This window comes from Eschrichtius robustus, chromosome 6 (genome assembly GCF_028021215.1).
Source record: "Eschrichtius robustus isolate mEscRob2 chromosome 6, mEscRob2.pri, whole genome shotgun sequence".
In the NCBI taxonomy this organism is placed as follows: domain Eukaryota; kingdom Metazoa; phylum Chordata; class Mammalia; order Artiodactyla; family Eschrichtiidae; genus Eschrichtius; species Eschrichtius robustus.
Genome location: NC_090829.1, coordinates 146,764,473 through 146,783,435, shown reverse-complemented (window position 1 = coordinate 146,783,435; position 18,963 = coordinate 146,764,473). Strand labels below are relative to the sequence as shown.

The following is an 18,963-nucleotide window of genomic DNA, read 5'->3' as shown; positions in this document are numbered from 1 at the left end:
CGACTGAACCTGCTTTCTCCTAACAGCTAACGGTGCTGAACATCCATCCAGGTGCGTATTTGCCATCTCTTCACCCTCTTTGGAGAAGTGTGTGCTCAGGTCTTTTGTCCATCTTCTAATTGGACTGTCTTGTTTTCTTTCCATGGAGGTTAAAGGGCTTGGCCTGTATGCTGTGGACACAGCCTTTTGCTGGATATGTGATTTACAATGATTGTCTCTGAGGCTCTGGTTTGTCTTTTCATATCTTAACAGGATCTTTCATGAAGCAAATGCTTCTAATTGTGATGAAATACAAGTTCTCAATTTTATCTTCTATGACTTTTGTTTAAAATTTTTATCTTTTATGAGCGAGCTTTCTTTTCCTATATTTTCTCCTAAATAGGTTATAATTTTAGATTTTACATCCATTTTGAGTTAATTTTATGTAAGTTGTGAAGTTCAAGTCAAGGGGTTTTTTTGTTTGTTTTGTTTTATGCATTAGCCAATTGTTTCAACACCACGTTTTGAAAAGACTGCCCTTTCTGGATTAAGTTGCTTTATTACCTTTGTCAAAAACCAGTTGTCCATATGTGTGTGGGTGTATTCTTGACTCTATCCTGTTTGATTATGTAAGTGCCTATCCATCCACCAATACCACAATGTCTGGATTACTGCAGCATTATGGTGACATAAAATTACTCCAACTTCAATCTTTTTAAAAATTCTCTTGGTTTAACTAGTTCCTCTGTGTTTTCACATAAATTTAAAAATCATCTTGTTTGCATCTACAAACAGTCCTGCTGGGACTCTGACAGGAGCTGCGTTAAACCTGCAGACCCACTTGGAAGCACTGGCACCGTTACGTTGAGCGTCCCAGCTGTGAACACGGAGGTCTCTTATTTAGATCTTTGATTTCTCTCATCAGTATTTTCTAGTTTTCAGCACACAAATTCTGTGCATATTTTGTTACACATATAGCAAGTATATAACTTTTTGGAGTTCCTGTAAATGGTGTGTTTTGAATTCTGGTTTCTGATTGTTCACTGACGGTATATAGAACAATATTGACTTCTGTATGTAGACCTTGCTTTCTCAACAACTTGCTAATTATTACTAGTTCCAGGAGTTTTTTTGGTAGCCTTAATGGGATTTTCAAGGTAGACGATCGTGTTTTTTACAAATAGAAACGGTTTATTTCTTCCTTTCCAATCTGTATGCCTTTTCTTTTATTTACTTGTCATATTGAACTAGCTAGAACTGTGTCCTCTGTTCAGCAGGAGTGGTGAGAGCAGACATCCTTGTCTTGTTAATGATTTTAGGGGGAAAGCAGTAGCTTTTCACCATTAACTATGATGTGAGTTGGTAGGTGTCGCTTACTCCATTGCTCCAGAACCAAAACCTCATTTGATCTTTTATATTGATTCAATTGGCAAAATCTATTTATAACCAGTACTACTTAGTGAAATTCTGATAAAACAAATTTTCCAATCATTCTTTTTTAAAGGAATATTCAAATCAGAAGAATTCTAGTACAATGACTACTGTCCTAATAAGACATGTAGCTATAACGTGCAGCCAACCGCACACGGTACACAGGCTTGCCCTTATGCAAATGCACTCTGTCCTAACACAGGAGGGCCAGTCCCAGCCCTGTTTTACATATGAGTCCCACAGAACTGAGTGACCACAAGTTGGCTCCAGAGCTCATGCTCCTGACCAGCAGACAGGTGAACTAGTCAAACATAAACCATTGACAGCATTTGTTTCAGATGTGAAGAGAGAAGAGCCACGTTTGAAAGTGGCATGTGATGCCCGAGCCCTGAGGCACTCTTCTGGGGGGAGGGCCGGTAGACTTGGACATTAAAGCAGAAGCCGTTTTACAGCAGTCACACTGCCTACAGGTGCAGCATGCGTCAGCGCGGGATTTCTCGCCCAGAGACGGAAGCTGGAGGAGTCCCGCCAGCCAAGCGCCATCTGAGGCCCGCACGGCTGCAGCGAGCGCACGGCGGCTCTGCCCCGTTAGCTGTGCTTTGTCCAGAGCTACACGCAGGGCCTCAGCTGTGCCGGGGAGAGACCGTGGAGGGGCCCTGGGGGGGAGGGCCCGCACACTTGATTTATCCTGTTTAACAGCTCACTGCCCCATCAGGCTGCAGGAGTCCAGGACAGCACAAACCCACAGAGCTTCTTGGCTGCTTTCGGCTCCTGGAGGACTCACAGCGCAGAGCACGTCCTTGAGGCCGGGGAGGAGGGAGATTTCTGCAGGAAAATGCTCTCGCCGGTCTCAGGTAATGTTAGAAAGACGCTCGGGCCGACACAGCCTGACTTCAGTGAGCACTGCACACAGCCTGCCGGCTCCTCACTCAACTGTCCGGACAGACAAACGTGCCAGGCTGGGAGGCTGGCTGCCTGCTCACCTCCCTCCCTGCTGCAGAGGCCGTGGAGCGCGGGTCTTTCCTCTTGCTGGGAAGGTGTGGGCTTCACCCAGGGATACTCCTGTCCTACATCTGGGGAAGCACCCAGGGTCCAGGGTGTCACCTACATCAGAGCGTATGGCTTGCAAACATTCCGATTATTTCAAACACACCGTTTCAAGATTAATAACACCTCTGTTGCGGAGATGGCAGGACTCCCTTGGATCCGACTCTGGTCCTGCGGTGAGGCCTGGGTGTGGACTTGACCCTCCCGAGGCCGTGGCTCCCGGAGCCCGACTTCTCTGTGCACCGGCCACTGCACACAGCAGGTGCTCAGCCTGTCTGTGCACCGTTTGCCTTCCCTGGACCCTCAGGCCACACTGGGAGGCTGACCACGGCAGGGACCGTCCATCTAACACTCGGTTCCTAGCAGGGGCCTGTGCTGGGGACGCAGGACCAAGCAAGGAGCAGCCCTCACCCTCCAGGGGCTCAGTTTGGTGGACAAACAGGCTGCAGGCTGGTCCGCTGGCCGTCCAAAAGGCTGAGTCCACGTTCGGTCCCTCCCCCACCCCTCGGCCGTGTGCTCCAAGTAGGTCAGAGGGGCGAAAGCGCCTCTTCTGGAAAGGAGAGGACAGTCGCTCACGGCCTCCGGGCCAATGGGATGTGAAGGTCGAGAGGCTGGGGAACGGTCCCCACGGGGAGCGTGGGCAGCCTCCCTCCTGCCCTCGCCCTGGACGGGGGATGGGACATCTGGACGGGGCGCCAGGTGCGGGCGAGCCGCGCGTCAGGGGAAGTCGGAGACAAGGGCAGGAGCGCACGGAGCCCGCCCCTTGGGCCTGCAGACTTGGTGCTCTGCAGGCGTCGGTCCAAGAACAGCTTGGGTTTTCTGATGTTGCGTGACTTGGCCCAGTGCAGCGGACTGGAGGCCGGCGGGAGAGAAGCGGCAGGGATGGAGCCGTGCTTATCCACCCCACCGTCCGGCGACGTGTCCCTGCACGTGTGTGTGCTGGGCGTCCGCCCAGGACATCAGGATGAGCCGGGTGCGCGGCACAGCACGGGGGGTAGAGGCGGGTGCAGCCCAGGCAGAGCCCCCGGGAGCCTCCAAGGCGGAGGCACAGCCGCAGTCATGCGGGCAGCAGGCCCCTCACTGGGGAACCGGTCCCGCCGCGGGCCCGCAGTTCCAGCCTCTGATCAGCTAGGAACTCTGAGTCAAATATTAACAGACAGAATCAGCAATGTTGGAGGACTACTAATCACAACACCTCAGGGAGGTTTACACCTGGAATAGACAGGTAATTTAATACCGGGAATCCTGTCAACATGATTAATAAATTAAATAATCATACAAACAATAACAACACCAAAAGCTGATACAACGTTCGCCGTGTGCCAGGCACAGTCCTCCCTGTAGCCCCGCCAGGAAGTGCCCCTCCACCTCACAGACCGGATGCGGGGCAGGGGCCTGGGGGCAGGTGGCCAGAAGAGCCGAGGCCTCAAGCTGGGAAGCGCAGAGCTGGGCCCCAGCCCCGAGGCAGGTGCGGGAGGCACTGAACGTACTGCTCGGCCTCCCTGGCAACACAGGACAGAAGCGCCTTGAGTACGCTCAAGACCATCTGCCCAAAAAGAGCAGAGCACTGGTTTCAAGCCTGTGCCCTGGGCACCATTTTTTACTGGGGAAAAGGGGGACACAGAGCTCTTATTTCCAGCTTTTATTACAACAAAGGGACACAGATGGTAATTTATACCAAGAAAAATGCGGGAATCAGGGAATAACTTTAGATAAACGTAACAAAAGAAAGGGTGTTGCCCTGTTAGCGTGAAAAGCAAAAGAGGCCAAGATTAGTTGAGCTCATGAGATTTTTAAGGAGAAATAAAACCCAACCAGTTATGAGGAAAAAGGCTGGCTGGGGGCACTCTGGTCGGGGTCCCCTCCCGGAGCTCATCTCGGATTTGAGGTGGCGCCCGCCACAAGGCAAGAACAGAGCAGGGCCCCGCTGCCCGATGGGAACAGACTCTTTCACTTAGTAACCGGGGCCCAAAGAGTGCCCTCGAGCCCTCCCAGGGCCGCTCCCTGGGCGGCAGGCAGGCTGGCCAGTCCAGGACTTGCCTGGAAAACGTCCTCAGAGGAACGCACCCAGAGCCATCCCTCCTCTCCCGGCTCCGAGGAGGGGGGCCTGTCCTGGGAAACCCACCTCCCACCAGTTCACACCAGGAGGTCGGCCTCCCTGCCACACAGGGTCCCTCAGGGCAGCACCCCCCCATCCTCAGGACCCCGTCAGGACCCCGGAGAGCAGGCGGGGAAGGATGCTGAGGGCAGGAGGCCCGAGGCCGGAGCGGGGGTGGGGTGGGGGGAACCAGAAACGTGAGGACTCAGCCCTCGCAGGAGCTGGGCCCTTTTCTGGGTGCTGTCCCCCCAGGGCTGCCCGGGTGAGGGTGCCCCAGTTGCCAACGGGGTTCCCCTGTCAAGAGGGCGGCTTCTCTTTCCTAAAAAGACCCAGGGTCACCTCGGCCTCCAGATGAGAGCAGCACCGGTGGCAGAATCGCCGACCGGGAGGCCCCCCTCCCTGCAGCTGATGCTCCTGATGGAATTAATCCCCGGGGCTTCAGTCCTCCGAGGGCCCGTGAACCCCGCAAGCCCTGCGCGGCTCACTCCCTGCAAGGCCTGGCGTGCTCTCTGAGCTGTGCTGGCGGAGCACAGGCAGGCGCGTGCACGGGGGGGGCTCCCCATTCCCACCTCCCAAACACAAAGGCGGATCTGTAAAGCCAAGTACAGACACGGCGCAGGTAACCCGCACAGCACCCAAGCGGGGTCTAGCTCCCGACCTCGGCCGGGAAGAAGTGGGTCACACGAGCTTCACAAGACAAGGGCTGTGGGCAGCAGGACCTGAGCCGCACCGGACAGAGGACTCGACTGAGCTGCCGGAGCCGACCGCCACCCCACCCCGAGGGTCCCGACAGGGCGCGGCCTGCGAAGCCTGTGGGCACCGCCTCCGCGTCCCGGCACCCCTCGCCCATTTCCTCAGCACCGGCGCCGGGTCCTTGCTGACTGGGGGCTGCGCTTGGGGCACGGGGACAGGGGTGATGCTCTGGGCCCGGGCGGTCAGCTCGCCGTGCTTCTGGAGGCCAGGCCAGGTGGCTGTCCTGGAGGCAGACCGCGGACACAGCCGGGGGACAGGACCCTGCCTCTTCCCTGCCTGCCCAGCCCAGTCTGAGGCAGGGAGCTCTGGAGCCGAGGGTGTCACCAGCTGACACCAGCTGTCCCGCCACCCACGGGCCCCCAGATGCCACTCCGGAGGCTCTGTGGCAATTTAAACCTCAGAAAGTCAGAAAAACAAGTTTCTCAGTCACCCAGACGAGCCGCTTTAAAAAGATCTGATTATAATAACAGTGGGATCCTTTTTAAAACGAGCAAAAAGGACAGAATAAAAAGGCAAAACAAAGGGCAGCAGAACTGTCCCTGCTGAGGTGTGAGTGTGACAGGGTGGGCCGTGGGCGGACCCCTTTCAACTGGGACACAGGATCCGGGGGCTGGGAGACAACTGCCTCAGAGCAGACTGAACCCCACCCCTGGGGGGGTCGCTCTTGTTGGCCCCTGTCCTGAGCATTTCCTAGGGACACACGTGACCTTTTGCATAAATATCACAGCACGTGTGCGCCTCAGCTTGACTTCAAAAGCAGTATGATTAAGAGGCTGTAAAACGCGCAAAGCTTAAATCACAGCTGGATTTCACACCCACATTTACCACCGGGAGGTGTGACCACCAACTCACGACAAGGAACAACTCCGCATCACGGCTCAGCCCCATCTGGAGAGCTTGCTTTGCGCCCAGGGCGCACTTTGGGGGCGGCCCCCCTGCCACCAAGGTCCCTGGGGTTGTCCGAGCTCTGAGAGTGGCAGGTTGTTGCTCTGTCGTTCCTCCCCTCCCGAGTGGGACTTCAGGGTGCAAACGTGGTCACGTGAGACTGACCCTTCTGTCACCGGCATCGGCCTCCCGTTTGGGGCGAGGCCCTCGGTGCCTCCTGGGCCGAGTGCCTGCGGTGCCCGTCCCCGGAGAAGGCCACTTCCAAGTTGCCACACGTCCTGTCTGGGTCCTTCAGCTCATCATCTCGGCGCAGAGGCATCTATGTTTGACGTGAGGTCAAGTTCTGACTTGGGGTTCAGCTTTTTTTAATAGATACCTGATGGACCCAACACCATTTACTGAATAGTCTTTCTGTTCTACCACTTTTATTCAAGCAAACAAAACAGACCCACCTCCCTCCAGACCAGTCTCCTCCACCGACATCCATCACCGGCTTCCTTACTCCTGCCCGGCGGTGTGTTTTTATACAGGTTTCTTTCCCTCTCCTTTCTTGCCTTCTTCTGGATTGTTCTTAACGATACCTCCCCCCTCGGCGCGGGGGCTGCCCGCTTGGGGAGTGAGCCCAGCCTCGGCCCTGCCCCCGCCGGTCCCCGAGTCCCGGGAGTCGCGACCACCCAGGAGCAGGCCCAGGGCCGTCCCTCCCGTCCTCCCTCCACCGGCCGCCGCCTGGGGCTCGGCCTGGGCAGCAGGGGCGGCTGCATCTCCTCTGGTTTCCGTGCTGCGGGGCAACACTGTTGGCAGTGGGGTCTCCGTGCGGGAAGGGCACACAGGGAACAGACCCTGTGTCACCTCAGGACAAGAGACTCCGCTGCCAGGTCACACGTGGGGAAGAGGACACACACGGCTCAGCTGTGACCTTCCCTGTGCCCACCCAGCCGCGGGCACCAGCACCGCCCGCGGCTCTCACACTCACACAGGCACCAGCGTCCCCAGGAAGTTCTGTGGATCACAGAACCAGGCTCAGCCCAGAGTTCCTGACTCAGGCGGTCGGGTGGGGGTAGACAAGACTGCCTCTCCAGAAGGTTCTCAGGTGGTGGCGGGGGTTAGGACCCTCTCGGAGGCGCAGCGACAGGCACCGTCCTCTAGAGCGGCAGGGGCATGCCCCGGAGAAGGAGCCGGGCCCTTCCCGGGGGACCGCCTGGAGCACCGGCTCCACCCTGACGGGCTGCCCGTCCTCAGACCCTGACCTCTGAAGCTCCCCCTCGGCCAGAGCCAAGACGGCTCTTCAAAGGCTCCAGCCCCGGGGGCGCGCGGGACCCCGCGGGACCCCAAGCCTTCCTGAGGCTGCCGGACCCGGCGACGTGCCTTTCACGGCGGTGGGTTTCCGCGCCTCCTTCCGCAGAGCGGGGGCCTCGCAGAGACAGTGGGGCACTGGCGGGGTGGCCCGGGGGGCGTGTGCAGAAGGCGGCCCAGCTCCTCCCGCAGTCCTTTTGGTCCCCAGACGAGGCCAGACCAAAAGCCAAGAACGTCCGTCAGAGACCGGCCCAGGCCACCGTGAAGCACAAGGACGAGCTGCTGGCCGTCAGGAGCTTGCGAGGGGTGCCGTGGACAGAGGCTGGCCCTCTGCTTAGGGCACCTTCCTCTGAGATTGTGTTGTTTCTGGAAAAACAATCTTCTATTCCGCTGGTAAAAAAGGGCAAGTCAGTGCTCCTAACACTGGTCGGGGTGCAGGTTTACTTCCAGGTCTTGTTCCCCCCAGAGCCAATTATGGGGCATAATTTACATGAACGCACATGAAACTGCTACCCACACAATGACCGAGCCCCATCCTCCCAGCCGTGAGGACGTAGGTCAGGTGGAACAGCAAAAGGAGAAAATGTGAAAACTGCATTGAAATACTGGGCACTTTCCCAGGCACAAAGGAAGCGTTTAGAATCATACATACAAGAACGATTGAAATTTCCTGCTCTATCTTAAGGAATAGTAGAAAAATTTCCCTTTCTTCAAGATTGCAAAATGGATAAAGAGCCCTTTAGATATAGTTCATGAGACTCTTTCAAAGGCTGCAGTTGGAAGGAACTGGGTATCACCCTAAATGCCTAATATTTCTACAAGAGAAAAATCTTATTTTGTTACCAAGGGTGCAACTGTTATTTTTACATCTCAGATGTGGGGGAATTAATCATCTACAGTGTCCACATTCACTTCTATGGACTTGGCTATAGACCTATGTTTCCTGGAAAGCCAGTTAAGATACACATTTTAAATATTTTATTTCTGAAAAGCAAAACCCTTTTCTCCAGTAGAACACACTCAAATCAAATACCATACAACTTTGGTTTCTGGCAAACCACTCTGGAAACATTTTTTTCCCAGGAAATCCTAACAAGAGCATATAGTTTGTCTAAGTACGGCACCAGCGGCCAGCCAACTTCACAGATATTGCAAACATTTTATCGTCTACTCATTACCTGCAAAATATGTTCATTAGACACCCTGAACTAACGGAATACTTCGATTTACTTATAGGACAGGTAAAAGAAAATTTTTTTGTTGCTTATAAGCCACAAAGCTCACGTTAGTTTTACAAACACTTTTAAAGTACTGTACCTTTCCCCGCTGCCTCACAGAGGATCCATGCTCACTGGCCTCCCAGGGACAACAGAAGGGCGTTATTTCTCATCTAGCATCAAGCTCCAAAAGTGCGTGTGCTCCACACGCCGCAACACACACGCATCGGCCTTACTCTAACATGTGCATTTCACGCCAGTGGATGCCACTGGCTCACCTGGTCACCGCAGGCGTGGACATTCCCCAACAAAGGTGCTGGTCCCAAGGAGGGAGCAGAGCCCTGGGCCCCGGGGATGACCAGCCTCTCTGAGGGGAGGATCATATCCCCACACCTGCCCCAGAAGCACCAACAGCTGAAAAATGACCTGTTTGTTTCCTACGTAATAGCTCGCTAACACTGCAGTGTCAACAGTGACCCTGATCCTTAAAGAGGAGCCGTGTTGTCAGACCAGGGGAACGTCTGGAGCTCTCGGTGAGGACCCCACGCTCCCACTCCGTCAGCACCGGGCACAGCCCAGCTGGATGGCCCTGGACACCCGCTGTCTGGGCCCCGCATGGCCTCGGCCGGGCCCACAGCCCCTTACCTCAGAACAAAGCCACTCTGTGCGGTCAGGCAGGGCCGGATGGATGTGGCTATCAGACAGATGGTCACTCTCCCCGTTTAGAGAAGATAAAAATGTTAAAGGAGAAAAATTAGAGTGCGGTTTTGTTCTAAACCAGAGGAGGCTACAGATCCCATTGGCCTCAGGTTGGAGACCTCGTGACATGGGACCAGGCACATGTGACCTACTTTTCGCCCGGCTCCCCTCGTTCCGTTGGAGGGGTGCGCCTGGCGGATGCGCTGTCATTTTAATGACGCCTTCCCCCAACAGGGGCCACCGCACAGACCGCCGTGCCTGCGGGACATCGGCCACGACAGCTCAGGCCTGGAAAAGGAGGGGGGCAGAGACCTCGGGCCCATGTCAATCGAAACACAGCTCTGCAGAGCCGAGCCACTGCCGCCCCTGTCAGCTGTCTGTGCGCTCGGGGGCTGGGTCCTCACCAGGACGAGGCGTCTGAAAGGGCACCACCCGCAAACCCTCTCCTTCTCCCAGTTTTCTCTTCCTCGTGATCTAGGGCTTCTAGGTGCTGCCTTGGAAGCCAGCTGTGTGCAGGAGCTTAGGCAGCACTGAGCGCTGGGCGTCCTGAGAGGAGTGAGCCCGACAGTGGGGCTCTGGTCTGGGCAGCGAGACGGAAGGACCGACCCAGACCCATGAAAGGACGTGGAGGACGCAGCTGGTCCCCCAGTCAGAGCGGGCACTGCCACCAAGCAGGAGGAGGTTGCCCTGTGACTGCGCTATCACCTCCACCTCTCGCCATCTCTCACGAAATCAGATGCAGATCCATGGAAAAAGCCAAACACCTACCGGGTGGGGAAACTCCGGCGCAGAGAGGACCCGCTGTCCGGGAGGACGAGCCTGGCTTTGCTGGGGGCGGTGCCGAGCTCCCGCTGCGAGAGCCCGCAGAGCGCGGGGCACCTTGTGACGCCAACTGGGGTGGCACCTGCCAAAATCAGCCTGACTGTTCGTTACGGGAAAAAACGGAAAATGCATATAATGCAAAAGCCCTGTAACTTCATCCCCCAGAAAGACCACCAGTGAGAGTGGGGTGTTTTGAGGTCGACCTCGTCAGACCTTTTTCCAGTAGGTGTGTGTCATTATACTTTTTCACAAAAATAGGCCCAAACCACCCAAGTTTGTCCTTTTTTTCTCACTGAACATTATATACAAAATATTTTTGTATGTCACTATACTTAAATCTACACAGTAGTGATCAAATTCCCCATGGTATCCCATTTTATGCATAAGATTTTATGCATTTAATTTTACGCATTTTCATGCATAAGGATATAGTCAACTGCAAGGACTGTATATTCTGGGTGTTTGAATTGTTACATTAAACAGTGTTTTAACAATACTCTTCGGGTGGACCTCTCTCTGTCCGTCTTTTATTGCCTCAGAATATTTCTTTATAGAAGGTCAAAGGACACACGTGCTTGAGGCCCTGGATAGGGTGACAAACCGACCCAGCCAGCGGCACCCCCGCGAGGAGGGGCCCTTCCCTGCGCTCCCGCCCACACTGGGCAGCCTGTCATCGGTGCCCACGGGGCCCAGCGTCCTGGGGATGCCAGCGTCAGTGGCTGGCAGGGGAGGAGGATGCCAGGAGCCCTGCCATGTGTCCTGCACTGTCAGCTCGTCCAGTCCCCGCAACAGCTCTGTTAGGGACAGAAAAGGCAGCCCTGTCACTCGGGCTCGCTCACGGTCATAGGGCACAGGCCGCTGAGGGCCCCCTGTCGGCCACTGGGAGGGTGCTGGGAGGACTGGGCACTGGCCTTTGGGTCTGGTGGGGGCAGGAGGGGTACAAGGAGAGCGAGTGGCCACGCGAGGCCACCAGGGTTGGGAGGTGGTCACGGCAGGTGGATGAGCCCCCAAGGCTCCCCGCCTGATTCTGCGCGGGGAGAGGTGGCTGGGGGAGGAGGAGCCGAGTCCTTGAAGAAGTGACAAGGAGAGGAACAGCGAGCAGAGGGGCATGAAGGACCAGAGTCACGGGCCGAAGAGAAGGAGCTGAGGGCGCGGGGACCACATAGGAGGCAAGAAGGTGCAGCCTGGACATCGGGGGGAACCGAGGATGGTGGCATCCAGGGTGTCTGGGGCTGACAAGCCCACAACCAGCTGAACGCGGCTGAGGGGCAAGGACAAGGCCAGGGCAGCACAGGACAGCCTTGCCAGCTGTGCCTGCTAGCTGTTTCAGCGTGGGTGTCGGGAAGGGGGGGACCCACACCGCTGAGCACTATGCCTCCTGCCTTGGGGGGGTCGTGTTCATCGTGCTAAGCGGCCGCTCACTCGCTTGCCCACGGCTGGGGCTTCTCTGTCTCACTGGACTCCACCCATCACCCCTGCAGCCTGCCCTGTGCCCGACACAAGGTCAGGCGTGCAGGCCTTGGAGCACAGGGGCACCTGGCAAACGTGGCCGGGCAGAGGGCAGGCCCACAGGCCGGACAGGGGCCCCCGGTGTGGGGCTGGGTGGCGGGGGGGCCAGGCAGAGAGCCTGGTGGGGTCCCTTGGCCCCCGCCTTTGCTGAGCTGCAGCCTGGCCTGGGGGTGGTCCGGGCCTGTCCTCCACCTCCACATGGTCCCGAAGAAGCCCGGTCAGACGGCTCTGGTTTACATAACCAGCCTCGCTCTTGACAGCAGCCTGGGACGTGCCAGCCGTGTGGAAGGAGCCATTCCTTCCAGCTCCTGCCCAAAACCAGAGCCGCCTCCAAGTGACCTGTCACTGACATTCACGCAAACAGACACCTGGAGGCTGAAATGATTTTAACCTTCCTCCATACAAAGCAAAGATCAAAACAACACAGCGTGCAGGCTTATGGAATTGGGTCAAGCACCACAGGATTAAAAATGCTGAGCTGCAATTAAAAGAGCAAAACAAAGCCAGACAGACAACATTTGGATAGGGCAGAAGAGAAGCTGCCGTGGAGAAGAATGAAGAAGAATTTCATAAAGTCGGTGAGGGGGCCCTGTACCCCTTATTTATTAGTTTTGTGACCTTTTAAAGATGCACGTGTTTCTTTGACAACCACCTGGGAGATAGGTTGACTCAGAACCTGTACAATGTGTATGGCGTGAACCCGGATTAGTAACTCCCACAGCTGGAAACAGTTTCTCAGTGGCCACCTCTGTGGCCCCGCGTGAATAAGGCACCCTAGAATGCACTCTTCAGCCTTCGGCAATGCCCTTGTAACCTGAAATGCACGGGTGAATAAACTAGAACTGGCCTGGAGAGGACCAGGCATGAGAGCTGAGCAAGGAACCTTGGAGGCCTCCATTTACAGTGAGACACCGAGGCCAGGGAAAGTCAGTACTGCAGGCTCAGGACCCCTGAAGCCCCGGGCAGAACTCGGACCTCAGGGTGCTGGGTGGAGTGCACAGCGGCACACAGGACACACAGGCTCCGGCACACCCCGTCCTGCACACGTGCACCCAGGCTCCTGCACCCACACCCACACGGCAGGACGGTCAGCAGGGCCAGGCCGCCTGCAGCGCTAGCACGGGGCGCTGCATGTGGCTAGTGTCCCTCACAGACCCGATAAGCAAGCAGACCACAGACCCAGCTCTTCAGATTCCCCACCTAGTGGAATGAGGCCATAGCGGCCTGAAAACAGGGAACACACAGGCGAACACAGTTCAAAGGCATCCCACGTTCCTCAAAAATTCAAGGGAAAAAGCCAGGGAGAAACGTTTCTGCCTCAGCTTAAACCTGCTTCTTCAAATTCTAGACGTGCCTTTTCAAGAGCCGATCAGGAATGATGTTCCTGCCCGATCACATTACTGCATCGACTTCCTTTCTTAAAGTTTCCTTCTTCATGGCTCGTCTTCACTTCCTGGCACTACTCCCGGCTGACACCATATCACGGACTAAAGAGGGTAAAATACAGCATGGGCCCTTCAAACACATTCCATTGTTCCATGGTGAGTCTGACTTTGCTACACATTCTTGGTAAACAGACAAGCAGACAAGGGCCGCTTCACAGCCACTCACCTTCCCCCATAAGCAGGCTGGACGAGTCAGAGCAGGCCCATAGATAGCGTGTGTTCACACTCGTTGTGACCTAGAGCATCACAACCAGAAATGGCGATTCACGGGAGGACCGGCTTTGGTCGTGGAGCCCACCGACCTGAAACACAAAACACAGGGGCAAATGAGCTGACGAATTAGGACCTTGTGCGTCGGGACTGAGCTTCAACAGAACTGCTTTCTTGTGTTCAACAGAGCAGCAAGCATTTCTTAAGATTCAGGTGTGAGACGCGCGGGATGTGATGAAATGCCAGTGAGAGCTCATCCTGGGACCTGCCCTACGCGGCCCGGAGGGGGCCTCCACTGCACAGATGAGCAGTCCAGAAGAAGTGCTTGGTAAAACTGTACACACTTTTGAGAACATAAGTGAGCAGTCAACTTTCTACTTGTAATATTTAGTATATTTATATGTATATATACTGATTTTAAAAGTTATGAAACTATATATTAACTTAAACACACTGCTGGTTTTCTACTTTACAGCTGGTATCATCATTTCACTCGAACCCTTCCATTTCAGCATGCAATCTGTCCACCTAGTCTTTTCCAGAGTGCATCATTTTCTCCTTGGTCTAAGTTTCTTGACTCTTCACTTTTTGAATTCACATTGTTGCCCAAACAGGAAACTTCATCCCCAGGCACAAGATGTTTATAACATACCCTCTTTGCTATTTTTCAAGTCCAGGTGTAACGACCTCTGCACGTTACTGTCAGGGATGCCTTAAAAGGCTCTTTACAACAGCATCCAACATTTGGAACTGTGAGGTCAGAGCACCAAAAATAATGAGAAGCCCATGTTAAATGTCTCTGTCTTTCTCCATGTCAATCAGGTAACCATTTTAGGCAATAAACAACATCACTGAGTCTGTTTCAAGCTAAAATATCTTACCCATATAATATGTTAAGGTTCAAAATGAAATAAATGAGAAAATACGAAATGTAAGGAAATGCCATGAAGGTGACATTGAGTAAAAGCCTCCCTCTTTCACAGGGGCAGACGGTGTCTCCACTGGTGCAGGAAAAGGGTCAGCGTGTTACTGACTGGAGGATCGGAGAGGGCTGAAGGTCACGTGTGGGAACTCATCAGATAGCAATGGAAGAACAAGGGATTGTCTTGGCTCCCTTGTCAATTAGAACAGAACAGTCTTACAGACGTAGAGAACAAACGTATGGATACAAAGGGGGGAAAGTGGGGAGTGGTGGTGGTGGTGTGATGAATTGGGAGAATGGGATTGACATATATACACTAATAAGTATAAAATAGATGACTAATGAGAAACTGCTGCATAAAAAATAAATAAATAAAATTCAAAAAAAAAAAAAAAAGAACAGTCTTGTATGTGCAGTGCCAGGAAAACTGATAGCACACACCAAAGAGTGCACTTGAATCCTTACCTTACACCACATGCAAAAATTAACTCAAAATAGATCAAAGACCTAGACTTAAGAGCTAAAACTATAAACATCTTGAAGAAAACACTGGAAAAAAATTTTTCATGGCATTGGATTTGGCAATGATTTCATGGATATGACACCAAAAAGCACAGGCAGCAACAAAAAGTAGATGAACTGGACTTCATCAAAATTAAGAACTTTTGTGCATCAAAGGGCACTAATAAGAAGGTGAAAACACAACCTACATAATAGAAAATATCGGCAAATCAGATACCTAAGAAGGGATTAATATTCAGACTATATATAAAACTTCTACAACTCAACAATAAAAAACAATTAAGAAATATATGGAGGATTTGATATACATTTCTCTAAGGAAGACATAGAAATGGCCAATGAGCACAGGAAAAGTAACTCAACATCATTTGGCATTAGAAAAATGCAAGTCAAAACCACAACGAGCCACTTAGGATGGCAATAATAGTAATAATAATGAAAATGATAATAATAAGAAGAAGAAACAGAAAATAACAAATGTCAGCAAGGATATGGAAAAACTGGAATCTTCATACACTGCTGGTGGAAATATAAAATGATATAACCCCTTTGGAAAACAGGCTGGCAGTTCCTCCACAAGTTAAACCTAGAGTTCCTATATGACCCAGCAACCCCACTCCTAGGCATATACCCAAGAGGTTGAAAATATACGTCCACAGAAAAACCTGTACATGGATGTTCACAGCAGTGTTGTTTATAACTGTCAAAAAGTGGAAACAATCCAACGTCCATCAATTGATGATGGTGGATAAACAAAACGTGGCGCATCCTTATAACGGGATGTTATTTGGCCACAAAGAAGGGGATGAAGTACTGACCCGCGCGGCAACGTGGATGGACCTTGAAGACATTACGAGAAGGGAAAGAAGCCAGACACGGAAAGCCACATGTTGTGTGCTCGCATTTACAGCAAACGTCCAGAACAGGCCAACCCACAGGGACAGAAAGTGGACCCACGGTTCCTAGGGCTGAGGAGAGAGGGTAACGGGATGGGCGTGGGGTTTCTTTTGGGCGACGAGAACGCTCTGTGATTAGACAGTGGTGATGGTTGCACACCTTTGTGAATACGCTAAAAACTACTAAAATATGCAATTCTAAAGTATGAATTGTATGATAGGTGAATTACACTCAATTAAAAAGAACAAAGGTAATAAATACTCAAAAGTTTTTTTTAAAAAAGGCAATGGAAGAGACCTCGTATTAAACATCACAGAGTTAACATGTGTTTACTCCACCCTTACAGAAACTGCACTGAAATGACGCTCACAAAATAAAACAGCACAAACCCACAAGCACTAAGAAGTCAGGAGGAGCGAGAAGAACCAACAAAGGCTTTCAGCACAACCCTGGGATCTGGGAAGTGGGTGAAAATGTGGTAAATAAGGAGCAAAGCAGAGACACTGACACCGCAGCCTCTAAGGGAAGAAGCCACCCGGAAGCCGGCCGTACGCCCCCTGTTCCAGGGAGAGCAGGGCCTGCAGGCACCGAGTGGCTCCACAGGTCAGAGGGGCAGGGAAGTGGGTAGAAACAGCAGTAACAATTAGAATTGTCTGTGAGGAAGCATTAGGGCCTCAAGTGCCACGGCACTGTTGTCGCCAATCAAGTACTCCTGTTCCCAGGGACACCCAGAGGTTTCCTCTTGGGAAAGGGTGACTCTTCAGGACAGAAATGCCGACATCACCCCAGGAGTGTTACGGGGACGAGAAGTGAAAGAACGAGACCTCATGCTCCTCCCTGAGGCCCGTGGCGCCCTAGCAGAGGGGGTACCCCTCACTGTAAGTCACATAAAGGAGAACGAGCACGACAGCACTTTCTGATGACAGCGCAAGAAAGCCAGAAATTAATGAACTAAAAGACATTCCATTTGAAATTTATATCACCCCAGAAACCTCTGAAGGGAACTAAGGGAACTCATTTACTAAACATACAGCCTGACGTGGCACTGGGTTTGGTAAGAAGCGCCACGAGACCAGCGACACGGAGAGTGATGTGACAGACTCGCTCGCGCAGTGACCCACTTCTCCCAGCATCGGCCACCGCTTCAGGGAGCGGGACACCGAGCTCCCTGTGGAGCGAGAGGTGAGCGACGGGCACCGTCTCGGAGGGAAGGCTCTGCCGTTCTCTTTTCAAAACTCAACTGGTGCTGGAAAGGGGGGTGACGGAGGAGACAAAGTGGGGTTCACGACTCCCCTTTTCACCTCTGCGGCCGCCCCTCGCTGTGCGACCCACTTAGTGACAACAGGAGCAGTGGTTTTCAGCGGCTCGCTGAACAGCCCGCCACAACGCATCAGTTTCAAAGGACCAGAGCCCGAGGACGGCGCATCCCCTCCCAGGCACAGTGCAGACAAAAGCAGCCCATCGAGCCGCAAACGACACACATGCGCACACAGGCAGACACGCGCGTGTGCACGCGGGCGTGAGCGGCTCCCATTGCCGTCCGCACCCTCACGTGGGGCCTGGCTTCACCGGAAGGTCGGAGACATCGGACGACCAGGAGCAGGGCTGTCCTGCTCTCCACTGGGCGTCCTCTGTGAGCCCTCCTGCCGGGAAGCTGGGCAGCAGGAGAGGGTGGGGGCAGGCGGGCAGGGTGCTTTAGGCCACTTGAAGAGGGGGCAGGTGGAACCTGCGGGAAACAGGGCTGTGAGAGGATTTTGATAAATCACGATATTTTAACACCGGCAATCTGGCTGCTGGTGTGGAAACCAGGCTGAAGGTGAAAAGCGGCAGGAGAGGAAGCCGGGAGAGAATTCAGGAGATTACCCGCTAATCCAGCCAAGAGATGATGGTGAGGAAGTGCCTCGATGCCCCAGAGCCCGCGAGGGGTTAATCTGAGGAGCGACCCCAGGGCCAAACCAACAAACCACCCAACTGGCGGGGACGCCATGGCACCCCCGTCACAGTTCACACAAGGACAGTGAACACGGAGCGAGTTGTGGACTATCATGTGTGTGCGTAAAGCTGCACCTGACATTTAGAGGTTGTACATTCTCCTAAAACTCTCAGAGAACAAAACCAAAATTGACAATGTTCTAACTCATAATGCAAGTTTCAACCAATTTTGAAGACATGGAATCAACAGACCATGCCTTCCACCCGGTGGGCGATTAAATTAGAAATCATTAGCAAAAAGATAACTCTATAACTCTCCTGGACTCCTAATACTTTTTAAATGATTCTAAATAAGAAGTGGATGGGAATGACATGATGAAATTAGAAAATCATGAGACCTCAACAATAATAAAAGTGCTGCATGCCAAAATTTGTAGCATTCAGCTACAATAGAACTTACAGGAAAACTTACAGCTTTTAAAAGCCTATACTAGGAATAAAGTCAGAAAACTAGTGAATAGAAAATCCAATTTTAGAAGTTAGAAAAATAACAGAAAGTATCCACAGAAAATAGAAAGAAGGTAATTATAATAAAGAATAGATCAGAAGTTACAAAGAAAGAACCAATTGTGAAAATGAACAAATATAAAATTTGGTTCTTCAAAAAAGGTCCCAAAATATACAACCCTCTGATGACGCTGATCAAGAAAAATAATCCAGAAGGCACAGATGACTGGAGTAATTAAAAGGAACACCAGGCCTTCTGGTTCTGGACAAAATGAAGCAGACGCATTTTTCCCTACATTCCTGCTGAGTACAACTAAAAACCCTGTGTTAAACATGAAACAAGCCGAAGAAAAATGGGAAAGGTGGAGAGAAGTGCCTGGATGGGTCCTGAGGTGTGAAGGCTGACACAACAGTGAGTTCACCTTTGTGTTTTGTTTTGATTCCCTCCTGTTTATTCTAGGCTGGTCACTGGAAAAGCCTGCGACCGAAAAATGCCAAAGAACACTGGAAAAAAGTCTCAAGAAAAGCCACCCCCCGCCCCCCCTGGAAACACTGCCCCCCAGGCGAAGCTGACAGGGGACGCATGCCACACACACGTGCCCACATCAGAGGGGCTCCCACCCCTCAGGAACGAGGAGCTCCTCCCTCTGCTCAAGGTATCGGGGAGGCCAAGGGCTGCCTGGGCCTCCACCCCAGCCCACTGTGAACAACATTCCCCCACCCATGTCAGTAGAGGCTTGCTAAGACAGGAGATTTTTATAAGATCCAGAATATCATAACATTGCAACCAAAATT

At 52.9% G+C, this 18,963-nt stretch overlaps 1 protein-coding gene across 2 annotated transcripts in view; it reads right to left on the bottom strand.

The window, feature by feature from the left end:
• The window catches only part of PCBP3 (poly(rC) binding protein 3), a 53,858-nt gene extending 40,395 nt beyond the window's left edge, over window positions 1-13,463 (bottom strand). For both annotated transcript variants that reach the window (XM_068545809.1, XM_068545810.1), the window contains exon 1: window positions 13,345-13,463. In XM_068545809.1, coding sequence (XP_068401910.1) covers window positions 13,345-13,354 — 10 coding nt within the window. In that variant the 5' untranslated portion in view covers window positions 13,355-13,463. The remainder of the gene's footprint in view (window positions 1-13,344) is intronic.
• Window positions 13,464-18,963: the final 5,500 nt, after the last annotated feature.